The following is a 16,931-nucleotide window of genomic DNA, read 5'->3' on the forward strand; positions in this document are numbered from 1 at the left end:
TTTCTGCTGCTTCTTGCTCATGGTACCTTGTTTCCTTTTGTGCTTAGTGATTTTTGACTGAGCTGAACCATTTGCCTTGGAAATTGATGTTTGGGGATGTTTCGTGACCTGGGCTGAAGACGGTGCATGGACAATATATAGTAGCATTTGGGGTCCTTTTTTTCTTGTTTATTTTTAACATAGAAGACATTACATTATGCCTATTTATCTGAACATACTTTTTTTTTTTCACCAAAATGCAATAGAATTTCACAATGCTGTCATTGAAATGGTTGTAATGAATTGCCCTTTGCCTTATTCTTTGGGAACTGTAGGTGTATCCTGAGTTTGAAGATCAGAGAGCTTGTCTGCCATCAGGAACTTTTCTTACTTGTTCCTCAGACAATACCATCCGCTTTTGGAATGTGGATAACAGCCCTGACTCTCACTGGCAGAAAAATATCTTCAGTAACGTGAGTGGCTTAATTGTGAACCATATTTTAGGAGGAACAGAGGCGTCCTTTAATCTAGGATATAGGGGCAAGAGAGAGTCTTGTGGACCTTGGTATTAAGCTTCACTGGGGGCAGGAACCAGGAAGCACTCTGTGTCTCCCTCTCTCTTGCTTCTCTCTTTTCCTTCTTTTTCTTTCTGAGGTAGCATGGCCTATCCTTCCTGCTTCTCTCTGCCAGTCAACTCCTGCTCTCTGGGTATGTGTCAACACAGCTACTCCGGGCAACCTGACACATTCAAAAGAAATGAAGTTCCCTAAGTCTTGAGTCAGAGCTCCCTGGAAGGACCAAACCAGGGAGGGGCTTCCCCTGTCTAGCTCGCTTCACACTGTGAAGTCGTGGGTGAGGGTGCTGGCAGGACCCAAAGGGAGCCGTGATGGGAGGGTAGGGAGAAAATACCTTGCTGAAGAAATGGTTGCTAATGCTAGGTCAGTGAGGGAGCGTCTCTTAGGAGCTGAGACGTGACTCATGCATTCATTTAACCTGCAGATGCTTATTAAGATCTCTGCTAGGTGCTGTGCTACCTGCTGGGGACACATCAATGCCTAAGACAGACCCTCCTCCTGCTCTTGTGGCTCCCACAGTCTAGTAAGGAGAGGCAGACAGGCAGTGAACCAGTAACTATACAAATTACAATATAATCATTTTTAAAGATTTTATTTATTTATTTGGGAGAGAGAGAAAGAACAGGCAGGGGAGGGGCAGAGGGAGAAACAGACTCCCACTGAGCAGGGAGCCTGACATGGGGCTCGATCCCAGGAGCCTGGGATCATGACCTGAACCGAAGGCAGACGCTCAGACCAACTGAACCACCCAGACACCCCATGAATAATTTTTTTAAAGATTTATTTATTTGAGAGAGGGAAGGAGTGGGGAGAGGGGCTGAGTGTGCAGCCCAATGCAGGGCTCAATCTCACAACCCTGAGATCATGACCTGAGCCGAAATCAAGAGCCGGACGCTTAACTGACTGAGCCACCCAGGCGCCCCTATGATAGAATCATAAGCATGATAAGCACCATGAAAGAAAATTGGAAGTGCTGGTAGGATATATAACAGTCATCTGATTTTATCTGTGGTGTCAGGGGCAGCTTCCTAGAGGAGGAGACAACTGAGCTGAGATATGGAGGATTGGAATGAGTAAAAAGGGGAGGGGAGAGTGTCCTATGCCAAGGGAATAGCCTGTGCAAAGTCCCTGAGGTAGGAAAGAGTTCGGTGAGTTGGAAAACCTGAGCAGTCAGTGTGGCTGGAGCAGAAAAGGCCCTTAATGCAGGGTGTGTATAGCAGGTGCCCCTTTCCCCCCACCCCCACCCCCAACCCAGTACTACCATCTTCTCTTCCACACCTGTGATATACATGTTATATTTGGCTGCATAGAATAGAAAAACCCAAAACAAGAGATGAAAATTTGGTTTTCTGACTCATGAAAATAGTCTGGAGATAACCAGTCCAAGCTGTTTTGGCAGCTGCAGGAGGCCCTTAGAGACCCAAGAGCCTTCAGCTCTCCACTCTGCCCTTTTGGAGTAGCTCTTGTCCTTGTCATCCAATATGGCTGCTGGAGCTCCAGGGAGCAGGACAAAGGAAAAGGGAGCAGAAGGGTTCTCATTTGTTTTACATCTCATTGACCAGAATTTATTCCCAGAGCCTCACCTAGCTGCAAGGGAGGCTAGGAAACAGTTATTCTGAGTAGGGAAGATTAAATCTGGAGTTCTGTTACTAATGAAGAATGGGAGGTGGGCTGTTGGGAGACAGAACTGCAGAGGTGCTTCACACCTTCCCAGAGCACTGACCTCAGCCCTCTCCTTCCTGCAGACCCTGCTGAAGGTAGTGTATGTAGAGAATGACATCCAGCACCTGCAGGACATGTCCCACTTCCCAGACCGGGGCAGTGAGAATGGGACACCTATGGACGTGAAGGCTGGGGTGCGAGTCATGCAGGTCAGTCCTGATGGCCAACACTTGGCTTCAGGCGACCGAAGTGGAAATCTGAGGCAAGTGAGGCCTGGCGGGTGACTAATGTACGCTTCGCAGCTCAGGCTTGGGTCCTGAGGGTGGTGGGAAGGAGCCCTGGCCTGGGCACCTCCACTTCCCCATTGGGAATGAGGGACTGTGAATGGCAGTCTAGAAACCAGCCATCCCTGAGAACCGAAGCTGAGAAGTATCTTCCAGAGGGCTGAGATAGGGGAGGTCCCAGGACCTCAGCAGCTGGGGCTTGTGAACGGTGCCTGCGTGGTAGACAGGCAAGCTTGCATTCTAGGGTAGGGTGACACTTTTACCAGCCAGGTGACACCAGTGCTGAATAGTCAAGGTTGCCAGCTGGAGCATGGGGGGCCCTGGTGGCACTGGGAGGGGGGCTGGGAGGATGGGACATTTGAGGGCGCAGGCTGTTTACCCACACTATGGAGGTTTTTTTAAGATGTTTCTGGCGCAGTAGGTGCTGACAGAATATGAGCGCTCTCACAGGGACCAGGTTTACGTTGACGAATGACAGCTGTGACCACCTGGGTGCTGAGGCTGTTGAGGAAGGGAAGGGATGGGGGGAGCATGGGCTCCATCTTAAAGGGGCAGCTCCCACACAGTAGCCGGATCGCAGGCTCCACTGTCCGATGTCCCCATTGTCCAAGAAGAGTGAAGTGCATGGTTTTTCGTGAAATTCTATGGTTTTTAAATGGTGGCAACTGTTTTGACACCAGTCACTGTGTGAGGCAGCCCGATGTGTCCGTGGGCTGCGCACACTGACAGCGTTCTGTTGTGCGAGGTGAGACCAGTCACGAGCTAACTCGGGTATAGCACTCGTCCCCGGCTGGCCACCCGCCTGCCGCTGTGCACACCAACCGACTTAGCCCTTTCCCCCACCCTCTGATGGGAGTGCTGGTATTAGCTCCATTTCCAGATGGGTTAACTGAGGCAGGAGAGGCCAGTGGCTAAGCTAAGATCACACAGGAAGAGTGGAGGACCTGAGATGACTGTCTCTTATATCATCCTAGATGGCCTGTTGGTTGGTTGATTTTATTTGGAGAGAATGAGGAAATTTAGATTTGAGAGTCTAAGAATGGGAGAGTCAAGTACTCCTCACCCATAGGTCCTATCCTTGAGTATGACCTCTGACCCTTGGTCCCTCCCCCACCCCCAGGGATCTCCTCTGACACAGCCCTGCCCTAACTCCTGTTCCCCCAGAGGACTGTCCTAGACCTGCTCCATGGAGCCATAAGGGGCTGGGTGCCCACTTGGATGGCCCAGGCTTGGCACTGCCGCCTTTAAGGTAGCAGGTTTCTAGGTGAGAAGAATGGTTGGGCATCTCTAGACTAGTTGGCCAGGGCAGGAAGTTCCCCATGTTGCCTCGCTGGCAGAGCACCTAGAGCTGAGGGGTCGGGGCACGGGCAGGGTACAGTGGACAGTGTGTGTCTCCCAGGATCCACGAGCTGCACTTCATGGATGAGCTGGTCAAGGTGGAGGCCCATGATGCTGAGGTGCTGTGCCTGGAGTACTCCAAGCCTGAGACAGGTAGACCTATGCGGGGTGGCAGGGGGAAGGCAGGGGAGCAGCCCCCCTGGCAGAGCCACAGAGACGGGGAGTTGATGTCTGGTGGGGCTGTGAGTGACAGCTGCAAGTCCTATGTTTAGTAAGTGCCCCTGTCACTGGGCCCTGAGACCAGCGTAGCTGGGACTCTAGAATGCAAGACTGGCAGGCAGGACTGGGCTGGACTTGCTCTGGTTCCCAGTGTCCTGAAAAGCACTCAGGTTAAAAAGGTGAGTGTTGAATGAGAGAATGTATGGATAGATCAACAGTTAAATATCATATCGTATATCAAATAATATCAAACATATTATTTTGAAAAAGTTTGATGCCTACAGAAACATTGCAAGAGTATTAGAATAAATACCCACGTTCTCTTCACCCAGATTCCTCAGGTTTTTTTCTTTTAAATTCTTTCTGACCCTATGACTGTGTGTATGACTTTATCTGCTTCCGCATCTCCACTTCTGTCTCCATGTTTGTGCACGCATGTGTACATATGCTCGCATTAATAAAATACTAGCATATACAATTTTTTTTTAGTAATTTTTGTAAACTTTTTTTTTTAAGATTTTATTTATTTATTTGACAGAGACACAGCGAGAGAGGGAACACAAGCAGGGGGGAGTAGGAGAGGGAGAAGCAGGCCTCTTGTGGAGCAGGGAGCCCGATGCGGGGCTCGATCCCAGGACCCTGGGATCATGACCTGAGCCGAAGGCAGACACTTGACGACTGAGCCACCCAGGTGCCCCTAGCATATACATTTCTTTTGCTGACTTGTTAGAGAATAAGTCGACGGTATGACCTTTCACTCTTCACTGGGTCTGTGAGGACATCCATTTACATGACCACGTGCACTTATCAAATGTGGAAGTTTCACTTTTTCTTGTACTGTCCTCTCTTTTTTGTGGTCCTTATTCCCATTTTGCCAGCTGTCCCAATGTTGTCCTCTCTAGCACCTTTGTTTTTCCAGTCCAGAAACTCAACTCTTTAAATCACCTTTTTTCTGGAACATTTCCACAGCCTTAATTTGTCTTTATGACTTGGCTTTCTGCAGAGTATAGACCAGTCATTTTATAGAATTTCCTTCCATTTGAGTTTGTCTGTTTTCCTCATGATTTCATGCCCCTGATACATTTTTGGCAGGAATAGAACTTAGGTGGAGTCATGTCCTGATAGGTAAGCAATCTTTCCCATGCTCTTTCCTCCTCCTTCGTTTCCCCGCACCCTCTGGCCCACCAGTTTTTCTTGAGATCTCTCTTCGTTCAGTCCATCCTTCCTGAGCTCCTGTCTGCCTCAGGTCACGTGTTCGCCCTCAGACATGCCAGGCGACCAGGGTAAGCGCTGTCTGAGGGGACGCCTTGGCAGAAGGAGGTGCAGCAGCGAGCCGCCGGTAGGACCCGGTCGAGACCCCAGCCAGAGCTCAGAGAGTGAGGGAACGGTGTTCCGGGGAGGCTGGGAAGTTGGCAGGGCTTCGTGGCATGCCTAAGAGTCGGACTTGGCAGGAAGGAGTGCTGGGCTCTGCTAGGACGGCTGCTGTGGGCACAGGTGGCAGAGTGCCCGTGTGCACCTCAAGGTTCATCCACTGAACTGGTGGCACGGGGTGGGAAATGCCAGGGTTTGGGGGGCTCTGGGGAAAGACTACAGAGAGCTGAGGGAATGGCCCCTTTCTGGGTTTGGGGCAAGTTGGCTGCAGGTATAGAACCAAAGACCCCCTCTTCAAGGCCTGGAAAGCTCAGTCATGTTGCCATCTGGGAGGCCAAGTCATCAAGCGGCCTCCTGGGAACCCAGGGCTACTCTGTCCACTCACAGGGCTGACCTTGCTGGCCTCGGCCAGTCGGGACCGACTGATCCACGTGCTGAACGTGGAGAAGAACTACAACCTGGAGCAGACCCTGGACGACCACTCCTCCTCCATCACTGCCATCAAGTTTGCTGGTGAGCCCCTTCCTGCTTGCTCCACCTTGTTTGGTGCGCTGCTTTGGCTACAAGTAACAGCAAAACTCCCTTTCGCTTAAACAAAAAAGGGAAAAGCAAGTTGTGGATTCAGGCCCAGCTGGATCCCAAGGTTGATGATTTTTTTTTTCCCCTTATCAAGACTCCCTCTGTCAGCTGCACCTTTCTGCGGTGGGCGGCATCTTGGTTATCATTGTGCCACTGGAAGGAGATTTCCCCTCTTTCTGTCAGTTTTGGCAGAAATCGAGTGCTGACTTCCCTTGTGCTGGCTTGAGGCACCTGCCCTTTTCAGAACGGTTATGGGTGCCAGGGCTTTGGGGTGTTTTCTTGGGCCAGGTCTGACTCATGTGCCCCCAGCCCACACCTCCCTCTGCCTTTGATCCAGGAGGACTGAAATTAGGTGAATGTTGTTCCCCAAAAGGAAATCGGGGTGCCAGACCTGCGAGAGGGCAGGATGGACACTGATGACCTTGACAGAAAAATAGGTGACCGTGAAAATTGCTGGAAGCTAATTCTGTGCTGGCAAGGATCCTTGCACTGCAATTTGCCCCTTCCTTACCCCACTTACAGCTAGAGTCACACAGCCAGGAGGTGCAGGCTTAGGATCTTGCCTCGGGATGCCCTGCAAAGCCCACACTCAACGAGGAAATCAAAGGGATTTCCTCTAGACTTGAAAGATTCAGCATGGAGGTCCTTGGCCCTAAAGGATTCTGAGGGGAGGGGAGGTGGGTCCCGTAGGGTTTTAACTGATCAGAACCCAAGAGCATATTCAAAACTATATTCCAGAAGAAAGTTGTTCATGGAGAGAATATATCCACGTACTCATTCTAAGTTCTTGACTATGAAGAATTTTTTTTACATGTAATCTTGTGACTGAAAAGGTATTAATGTCCCTTGATCCTCCCTACTTCTGGCCCTACCTCTCTGTAGCTAAAACACGTTAACTAAATGGACAAAAGTTAACAATGTTTGACGTGTCTTGATGAAGACCTCCAAAGCTGATCAGCTAAAATTTCTCAGACATCTTTCAAAACCTATTCATTTCATGGGATAGAGTTAATTAGAATAAATCAGTGAGTCTAGCCGTTTGGCCACCAGTGACCTCAGCTTTCATGAATGGTATGGATCCAAGAGCAGTGATGACAGTCCAAGGGGTGGCCCAGGAATTGGTCCTTAAGGCCACCTTCTGCAGGGTATGGGTTTTCATCAGAGCCCCCAGCCAGTCTGATAAGACGTAAATCCTCAACCCAGCTCCTGTTCCGGCTGATCTTTGCTCAAAACATTGACAATTTTAGTATAAACTGGGCTCCAGCCAGTCGAAACCTAACAGCAGCTGCCCTGCTAACGAAGGATTCTGTCTTTAACAGTTTTATCTGAAACATATCCAAACAAATGAATACAATATGTGTAGTTTACAGAATAATACAATGAACTTCCCATCAAGGTTCATAATCAGTGGGTATGAACTAGAACGGACACACCCATTGTTTATAACCAGTGACTGTTCTGATTGCTTGTGTTCTAACATTGCTAAGTACTTGGGCTCCCCACCCCACATTCAGAAGCAGAACATGACCAGTAACTTGCAGGCCTCTCTGGGTCCCTCCCAGGTCACACTCCCTCTCCCACACAGGACTCACTCCCTTCTGTGGGCCAGTGACTCCTGCTTGAGTAACAACTTGTGTATCAGGCCCTAGCTCTCTCCGATGTCCTGCCACGAAGCAGCAGGTTTGTAGTGCCTGGGCTTCATATTTATTTATCCTCAGTGTTTTATAGCTATTCCGTCTCTGCATCGTCACCACAACTCTGAGGTATTTGTGCTGTTATCATTCTAAGTCTATAAAGAAAGAAGAAAGGCAAGAATATGTAGAGTGCTTACCAGGTTGCAGCCACTGTTCCACAGGCTTCACAGAACGCCGTGGGGCAGGGGCTCTCATAGGCCCATTGTACAGACAGGAAACAGGTATGGAGGGAAAGCCAGGGCTCAGAGCACAGTGTTTAGCCAGAAAATGCCTGAGTCTAATCCTGGCCCTGTCCTGACTCTCTGCACACCCTGGGCCAAAGACTGTGTGACTCTAAGCCCCGGGCTCACATTTGTACAGGGGAGTGGCCGGTGAGCAGTCAGGAGGGGAGGCACCGGTGGCTCGGGCCCTGGCCTGAGGTGCATGTGGATGCTCTGATTGCTCAGGATGGCATGGACCTCCCAACAGTCTGCCTGTCTCTGCTTGCCCCCTGCTTTGGTCCCGCTTCCACTCGGTTGCCCAGATCATCTTTCCAAATCCCAGATCAGACATGGTGCCCATTCGGTGTCCCTGGCCTGTTCCCTATCCGCCCTTGCTCTGCAGAGGCCTGCCAAGCCACTGCTCTAGCTGTCCCACCTCATGCACACAGCTCACATCTTAGAATACCACCAGCACCCAGCACCCACTGCCCTCCTCCAGGAATCCCTCCCTGACCCCCAGCAGAGTTCCCTTGCAGGGAGTTCCCTAGCTAGGATCCCTGGCCCCAGGCAGGCTCGGCAGTGGCCCAGCCTCACCTAATGTACCACCTCCTTCTCCTCCAGGCAATAGAGACATCCAGATGATCAGCTGTGGGGCTGACAAGAGCATCTACTTTCGCAGTGCCCAGCGGGTAGAGTGGGTTGGCCTCCTTGGGGGCTGGGGTGGGCAGCTTGTCAGGGGCGTCCTCTGAAGGCCCTGCCTGCCCTGCCAGACCTCGGATGGACTACACTTTGTCCGCACCCACCACGTGGCAGAGAAGACCACCTTGTATGACATGGACATTGACATCACCCAAAAGTACGTGGCCGTGGCCTGCCAAGACCGCAATGTGAGGTGAGGAGCTGCCCTGGGCTCTGAGTCGGCCTGGCCCCTGGTTTCTGAGTAGGGCCTGAATGAGACCTAGTCGGGTCTGTCTGCTTGTGAGCCGTCTGTTTTCTTCCCCCTGCTCATCTGGTCCCTCGGGAGCTGGGTTGCGTGGAGGGACCCAGCGCGTGTTTCTCAGGAGCTGGGCTCACCCTGGTCTAGCCTCCAGGTCAGCAAGGGGGTTCCTTCTGGCTCTCCAGAAGCCTGTGGGGTGACTAAGAGGTGCTGGTGTGGCTCATAAATTCGTTCGTTCACCTACATTTCCTGAGCACCCAAGCTGGGTTGGACAGTGCCGGAGACACAGCAGTGAGCAGGGCAGCCCCAGGCCTTGCCTTCACGGAACTCAGTCCAAGGGAGGCGAGATGGACACCTCACTAGACAGTGACAGCATGGAGCCGTCAGGGCTGGGAGAGCCCGGGGGACTTGGGGGGCCCGGCGAGACACCTGATCCTACGTGGGGATCAGGCGGGGCTTGATGGAAGGAACATCTGAACTGAGATGTGGAGGAATGAGCCAGGGGAAGGGAGAGCTTGTGCAAAGAGGTTCTCCACCTCTTTCATCTGCTCGTTCAGATGGAGTGCCAGGCACTCTGCTTGCTTGGTAGCAGGGAAGACAGACATGAACTCAGCAGACGCTAACTCCATGGACACCCCAGTGCATAACCCCCGTGCATGACCTCAGCCTGAGATGGCATCTCATTCCCTGAGGGGCGATCTCAGTCCAGGCATCAGATGGGGGATGAGAGGTGGCAAGAGGCTTTCAGGGGCGAGGAAGATGGTCCGGTAAGGCTGAAACCAGAATGCAGGAGGGGGCAGGCGGGCAGGGCCACGTTGGCCACGTTGTGCCCCCACCTCCGCAGAGTCTACAACACCATGAATGGGAAGCAGAAGAAGTGCTACAAGGGCTCCCAGGGTGACGAAGGGTCCCTGCTGAAGGTGAGTAGCTGGGACCCCCGTGTGAAAAGCACACACATTCCCCCCTGTCCGCCTGCTGCCCTGATGGGCCACCTGAGACCTGTGACCTCCTGGGCACCTGATCAAAGATCACAAACTGGCCAGCACCCACTCTGGCCTGGCTGACCAAGGAGGTTGCTTGGGAGCTGGGGGTGTCACAGACTATTTTACCTTTATGAGCCCTTTTCCAAACTGGGACATTTAAGTCCATTTAAGTGGTTTCTATTTTGAGTGGCCATGGTGTGGTGAGAACAATCAAAGAGGCCTGGGCTCCTTTACCAGGCTTGCCCCCTGCTGTGTTATCAGGACAAGTTTGGGGGACCTTCTCAGAGCCTCTGGAGTAGGGGAGTTGTAACGAGTTCAGGGTTCAAGGTCAGACTCTCTCAGCTCTGCCTTGGGCTATGACCTCGGGCAAGTGTCATCTCCTCTGAAGCCCATTTCATCACCTGTAAAATGCAGATAGAAAGAACCTCTATCATAGAGGTGTTCTCTGGAAGAAATCAGTTTGCACGCATACAGTGCTTTGCACAGGGCCTGGTTGGTAATTTTTTCACCTGTGAAATGGGAGCAGGAGTTCGATCCTAACCAGGGTGTATGTCCTGCGGGCTACCTGGGACGAGTCAGCGTGCCAGTGTCCCGCACGAGAGGGTCCTCCATCCATGGAGGCTGTGGGGTTTGACCTGGCCTCGCCACAGGGAAGAAGCAGGCAGCCCCGCTGTCATGTGGGTCCTCTTCTCCCCAGGTCCACGTGGACCCCTCAGGCACCTTCCTGGCCACGAGCTGCTCAGACAAAAGCATCTCGGTGATTGACTTTTACTCAGGCGAGTGCGTTGCCAAGATGTTTGGTCACTCAGGTGGGTGTGCCTCCCTACGTGGGGTGCCTCCCCACGCGCCCCCACACTGCCTTCTGACTCAGGAGGTCAGTACAGCTTCTCTGCTCTGCTTTCAGAAATCGTTACCGGCATGAAGTTCACCTACGACTGTCGTCACTTGATCACAGTATCCGGAGACAGGTGGGAAAGGCCTGGAGGCCGCCCCTGGCTGGCCTCCCTCTGGGAGTGGGCAAGACTGGTACTGTGGGGGGCACAGGGGCTCAGACAGCGGGAACACCATGCTCCCGGCCTGCCCTGCCCACGCAGAGAGCCCTGCTGAGGGTTCCAGCTTACTGCTCTCTCCTTTAACGGCGTGGACCTTGGTGTCACACCCAGCCCTGAGTTCAAATCCCAGATCTGCCACTTACTTGGCACCTTGAGCAGGTCATTTCCCATCTCTAAGCCTCAGTTTGCTCCTTTGTAAAAGACAGATGACCCCAACGTCCTGGACAACTGTACAGTGAGAATCAAATGAGATGGCATATGAAGTCCTTAGCATGTGGTTGGTGCCCAAAGAAGTCCCTTTTGTCGCTCCCTCCAGTTTATTACAGTCCTTCCGCAGCCCCCTTCCTTGGGTCTTGAGGACTTCAGAACAGGTCCTGGTTTGCTGGGATGCTCTGAACCGCGCCCAGGGTGTAGAGCCCACGTGGCCTGGAGCCCCCACCCCGGGCCCTAAGCGGAAGGGGGGTGTTTTCTGGGAGGGGCCAGGGAATGGGGTCTTGGCTGTGGTGACCTAGGGGGCTCCAGAGTCAGATGGCTTCCATGTTTACTGTTCCTTCCCCTTCCACATCTCTCTTTCGCCTCTGCAGCTGCGTGTTCATCTGGCACCTGGGCCCAGAGATCACGAACTGCATGAAGCAGCACTTGCTGGAGATCGACCACCGGGAGCAGCCGCAGCAGCAGAACATGCAGGATGGGAAGTGGAGCAGCCAGCCCAGGTCCTGGCAGTGACCCGGCCATCCCCCATCCGTCTGTCTGTCTGCCGGAGAAACGTCTTCCCGCCCTGGGCCCCGTGAGGAGTGATGCTGGAGACAGCCATGGCCAGGACAGCCCTAGGCCCTGCCCTTTGTGCACCCGTGGCCCTGTCGGGGAGACAGATTTTGAGTACAAATTTATGATAGTATATAGGAGAAGGGTTTTGAAGTGGAAAAGCAAAGTGGAGAGCCTGTGAGCACTGTTTTGGGAGAAGAAGCTCCGGGGCACTGTGGGGACCAGGGGAGGCCCCTGCCCCAGCATGCAGTGGGGAGGGACGTAGTCAGAGAAGGCTCCAGTGGAGGACCCTTATTCTTCAAAGTTTTTATGCTGCAAGACCAGTTTCATTTGGAGTAAGGTCATATTCTAATTTCTGGCTAGGGAATTTTAGTTTGGAGGTCTCAGTTGAGTGGGAGATTTGGGGGTTTATCCTCTCTCCTGCCTCTGGAGCTGTCCTTGCCTTTCTCTGCCTTGAGGCTTTGCCATTGCCTCCCCACAGGGACCAGGCCTGAACATGAGTCTCCCGTCCTGCGTAGTATTGGATGTCTTGCAGATCTAGGTACCAAGGGAATGGGCAGCTCCTCTTGGCTCCTGGTTTTGAGGCTTACACACTGCCCCAGGTGCCCTCCAGTGCCCACCTTGTGTCAGGCGTGTTTTAGGCTCCTGTACTCCAAAGGAGATAAAACCTTATTGCTACCCACCCCCACACACTGCCCCCGCCACACACACACTCCCCAGAATGGAGTGCAGCAGCTTAGTACTCAAGCCCCACTATCTGCTTTGCTTTCTGTCCCATTGCTGTGGCCTTTAGAGAGTTTGTCGTATTTTTTGAGTGCAGTCTTTGTTATATCTCATTTATTGTGGTGATATTTCCAGCAGAGCAGGTGCAGCAGGGAGCTCTCCTGGCACCATCTTGACCGGAAGTCAGCAATATGTTCCTATGGAAGCTAGCACAGGGCCCAGCCCTAGGGAGATCCCTGTGCCTCCCGCCACCACCCCATTTACCTATTTCTCTCCTTGCCGTTCTCATTCCTGGCCTCAGGCAGGAGACCTATACATCCGTGCCCAGCGAGATTTGCTCCTTAAGCCCTGGAGAGCAGACGGAGGATGAGCTGGAGGAACAGTGTGAGCCGGAAGAGTTGCTGAAGACACCATCCAAAGAGAACTTGGACCCAGGTTGGGAAAGGGGTTCATTCAAAGGGGCCCTATTTTGAACTCTCCATGTAGGGATCATTGCTGGGTTTTGCCCACTACCTGGAAATGAAGCTCAGTAATCCCATCAGTCAGGACTCCCTCAGTGTAATAGCATCCAGACTCTCACTGGCTTCAGCGGGAAAGAGAATTTCTTGGTTCATATACCTGAAAATCAGAGAATTTGGCTTCAGGCAATCGCTGGATCCCTGTAGTCAGGTGATGTTAAAGGAATATATTTTTCCTCCGTCTTTTGGCTCTGCTTTTCTCCATGTTGGTTTTGCTGTCAGGCAGACTCTCCCTTTCCTGATGGCAAAGATTCTCCCAGCAGCTCTAGGTAATCGAACTCTAGAGAAGAGAACATCTCTTTCCCAGTAGCTCAAGCAAAATCCTGGGTTCGTGACTCCTGTTTCTGGTGTGCGTCATGTAGCCAGTAGCTGTGATTGGCCAGGCCTGAGTCATGTCATCCCTGAAGGGGGAGGCTTGACCCAGCTCCACTGGAGCCACCTGACTAAAGAGGGTGGGAAGGGGTGCAGGGGATGTCCCAGGGGAAAAACAAGGTGCTGTTAACCAGAGACAACAGATTCTGTTGTTCAGGCAAAAGGGAGAATAGTAGCTCAATGACTTTATAGGAGGCCAGGCTTTCTCTAAATTTCTGCCCTTCTGCATGTTGCCTTGGCTTAGGCCCTCATGGTTGCAAGATGGCTGCTGTTTGCATAGGACAGTCACTCTTCCAACCTCCTTTGGAGAGGAAACTTGCCCACAAGCTCCCGGCAGGCTTCTCTCAGGTCCCATTGGCCATGGTTGCTCCAACTAAGAGAGGCTGGGAGCTTTCAGTGTGGGGCGGGGGCCTCTACCAACAGGGGCTGACTAGACAGTAGGCAACAGTAATATAAGAATTCAGCCTTGGAAAAAATCAGAGTAAGCAAATTTTCTTTGTTGCCACCCTCACACCCAACCCCATGTTCTCTCCAGGGTGGCCACTTCTGTCAGTTTCTTATGAATCCTTATAGGCCATTTCCTGAACATTAATATATATATGTACACAGTCATCAGAACATGTCATATTTATGTACATGAATTGTATTCTGTAGACATTCAGTACTTTTTTCCTCTCAGAAGTATCTTATCAGGGCGCCTGGGTGGCTCAGTCAGTCCGACTCTTGGTTTCGGCTCAGGTTGTGATCTCAGGGTCGTGAGATCAAGCCCTGCATCAGGCTCTGCACTCATTGTGAAGTCTGCTTGGGATTTTTTCCCTCTTCCTCTCCCTTCACCTCCGCTCCTCCTCGCGCTTGCACTTTCTCGAGCTCTCTCTTGTTCAGATAAATAAATAAATAAAATTGTTTTTAAAAAAGAAGAAATGGGGCGCCTGGGTGGCTCAGTCGTTAAGCGTCTGCCTTTGGCTCAGGTCGTGATTCCAGGGTCCTGGGATCAAGCCCCACATCGGGCTCCCTGCTCAGTGGGGAGCCTGCTTCTCCCTCTCCCTCCGCCTGCCGCTCCCCCTGCTGTGCTCTCTCTCTCCCTGTCAAATAAATAAATAAAATCTTTAAAAAAAGAGAGAAGAAATATCAACCTCTCAAATAAATAAAATCTTAAAAAAAAAAAAAAAAGAAATAGCCACCTATTGGTGGATACAAAACAGAGGCCTCTTTTTTTTTTTTTAAGATTTTATTTATTTAGAGAGAATGAGTGTGAGGAGGGGGAGGGGCAGAGGGAGAGAGAGAGAGAATCTCAAGCAGACTCCATGCTGAGCGGGGAGCCCGGTGCAGGACTGGATCTCACCACCCTGAGATCATGACCTGAGCCTGAGCCAAAATCAAGTCAGATGCTCGACCGACTGAGCCACTTAGGTGCGCCACAGGCCTCCCTCTTTTACCAACAGCATGGTGGGATATTTTAAGGTATTTGCCTCTGGCTGGACATTTAGGGTTTTCTAACTGTACCCCTCGGTGAATAAGGCCGTACTGACCACTCCTAGGCCTCCTCTGGCGTATGTGAGGGTGGTTCTCCAGGACGGAGGTGAGGGCTGGCGCTGCCGGCTCTGGGGTTAGTACACTTTTTATTTCAAAAGAGAACCCCAAGGGCCCTCCACATCCAGTTACTGCCCCACCTAGCAGGCCCACACTTTGGCCAACACTTGATCATATGAAGCATTTTAGTTTGGGTCCATTGTGTAAATTTGCCTTTTCCTGACAATGAGTAATATGTCTGTTGTTTCTTGTATTGTCTCTTTGGAGAATTGCCTATTTACGTATGTTGCCTGTTTGTCTGTTGGGTTGTTTATTCTCTCCTGATGGATTCCATGTGTCTCTCCAGATCCTCGGTGTCTGCTGACCAATGGCAAACTGCCACTCTGGGCAAAGCGGCTGGTGAGTCTGCCCAGAGACCGGGATGCCTAGGGCTGGCAAAGTGGGTGTGCTCTCCTTCATGCTCTTCTTTCTTCTGGGAGCCCGTTTCCCTCTCTGTGTCTCTCTTTTCCCTAGAGAACCCTGTCATCCTTCCAGTCTCAGCTTAGACAGTCCTTCATGCTTATAACACGTATAGTGACCACCTTCCCTGTGCCAGTCTTGTTCTGACTATCCGGACGGCAGGGAGCAGGGCAGACAAAACGTCGGCCTTCACAGGCTCATTTTCTAGTGTGGGAGATGGGCAGTATCCACATCAAACCAATGAGTTGTATAGTATTTTGGGAGCTGATAAGTGCTGTGGAGGAAAAAAATTGAGAAAGAAAATAACAAGTATTGGGGGGAGGGGGCAACAATTTTATGATGAACAGAAAGGCCTTACTGGGAAGGTGATATTTGAACAGAGTTGAAGCAAGGGAGAAATGCAGTTCATGGGAAAGAATGTTCCAGGCAGAGAGAACAGTATGTAGGACAAAGGCCATGAGGCAGGATTATGCTTATTAGCATGTTCAAAGAGGTACGGGGAGGCCCAACTGCCTGGGTTGAGGGTGAATGAGGGTTGGGGGGAGAAGGGCTCAGGGAGATGATGGGGGCCAGATGGTGTGGCACCGTGTGGGCTGTGGTGCATTCCCTAAATAGTCCTCGTTGTCCTCCCCACTTATTTTCATCCCTGGCACCGAGTGAGATGGAGGCAAAGGAGGGCTCTGAGCTGAGGAAGGCCATGAGGTAGCGCCAAGTGTGAACATGAGGGGCAAGCAGAGGGCCAGGGAGGAGACTTGGGATCATCCAGGCAGGAGAGGTGGGAGGCTGGATAGATTTTGAAGGTGGAACCAAATGACTGGTTGTGAGAGAAAGAAGATGATGTTAGGATCGCATGAATGTTACTTAGGGGAGGCGCAGGCTAGGAGCCAGTGGGTTAGAAGCTGGCGGCAGAATCCTACACCCGAGGTTGGATGATTTATTTCAGTAACAATGTCAGTCCTCAGTCAAAACCTAACTGTCAACTCCTCAGGGAAATCCTCCCTGCCATCCCCTTCCCTGCAGACCAGGTCTCTCAAGACCCCACGCTTCCCCTTATCCGTAAATGCTACGAGTGGAATTACATTCAACAAACATGGATAGCACACTTACTCTGTACAGGCTGTTCTAAGGATTTTGTATGTATTATCTCATTTAATCCCCACTGAAGTATAGGACCTTTTCATATCCCTATTTCACAGATGGAGAAACTGAGGCCCAGGGAGGTTAAGTAACGTGTCCAGGGTCACACAGCTAGGAATTCGAGGATGTGGGCTGCTCCAGAGCTGAGTTCTCAAGTACCCACCCTCCGCTGTCTCTCAGGCCACAGTCCTATTTGCAGGCAGTGCTGGGCAGGACCAGGGTGGGAGAGGTGGCCATATGTGTTTGGATGGCAGAGCTAACAGAATTTGCTGAAGAAATACAAGGTGGAGAGTATGAGGGACAGTACAAGAATGAAGGATGACCTCAAGGTTTGGGGCCTAAGCAGCAGGCAAGAATAAGATAAGGAAGGCTTTAGGAGGAGTCAATCTGGGGGGGAAGATCAGGAGTTGCTTTCAACATGTGTTCGCTCTGAAATATCCATATAGATGGAGAGCAATTGCACGTGCGCTTCTGAAATTTAACAGATTCAGGCTGGAGATGTTTCTCTGGAGGCCGTTGCTGAGTGGTGTTTAAAGCCGAGACTGGATGGAGTC

The 16,931-nt window shown here is 51.6% G+C and overlaps 2 protein-coding genes across 3 annotated transcripts in view; both read left to right on the forward strand.

Annotated features, from left to right (window-relative positions):
• The window catches only part of WDR62 (WD repeat domain 62), a 42,354-nt gene that overhangs the window by 19,896 nt on the left and 5,527 nt on the right, over positions 1-16,931 (forward strand). For both annotated transcript variants that reach the window (XM_081806805.1, XM_081806806.1), the window contains exons 10-21: positions 315-452; positions 2,300-2,478; positions 3,900-3,991; positions 5,816-5,941; positions 8,523-8,590; positions 8,672-8,793; positions 9,683-9,758; positions 10,519-10,630; positions 10,726-10,789; positions 11,458-11,586; positions 12,663-12,796; positions 15,128-15,180. In XM_081806805.1, the coding sequence (XP_081662931.1) occupies positions 315-452; positions 2,300-2,478; positions 3,900-3,991; positions 5,816-5,941; positions 8,523-8,590; positions 8,672-8,793; positions 9,683-9,758; positions 10,519-10,630; positions 10,726-10,789; positions 11,458-11,586; positions 12,663-12,796; positions 15,128-15,180 (1,293 nt within the window). The remainder of the gene's footprint in view (positions 1-314; positions 453-2,299; positions 2,479-3,899; positions 3,992-5,815; positions 5,942-8,522; positions 8,591-8,671; positions 8,794-9,682; positions 9,759-10,518; positions 10,631-10,725; positions 10,790-11,457; positions 11,587-12,662; positions 12,797-15,127; positions 15,181-16,931) is intronic.
• The window catches only part of CAPNS1 (calpain small subunit 1), a 50,767-nt gene continuing 45,355 nt past the window's right edge, over positions 11,520-16,931 (forward strand). The window contains exon 1 of the mRNA XM_081806807.1: positions 11,520-11,523. The gene's annotated coding sequence lies outside the window, so the exon portion shown is untranslated. The remainder of the gene's footprint in view (positions 11,524-16,931) is intronic.

The sequence above is a fragment of the Leptonychotes weddellii genome, chromosome 16 (assembly GCF_054177405.1).
Source record: "Leptonychotes weddellii isolate Sample4059 chromosome 16, ASM5417740v2, whole genome shotgun sequence".
Lineage (NCBI taxonomy): Eukaryota > Metazoa > Chordata > Mammalia > Carnivora > Phocidae > Leptonychotes > Leptonychotes weddellii.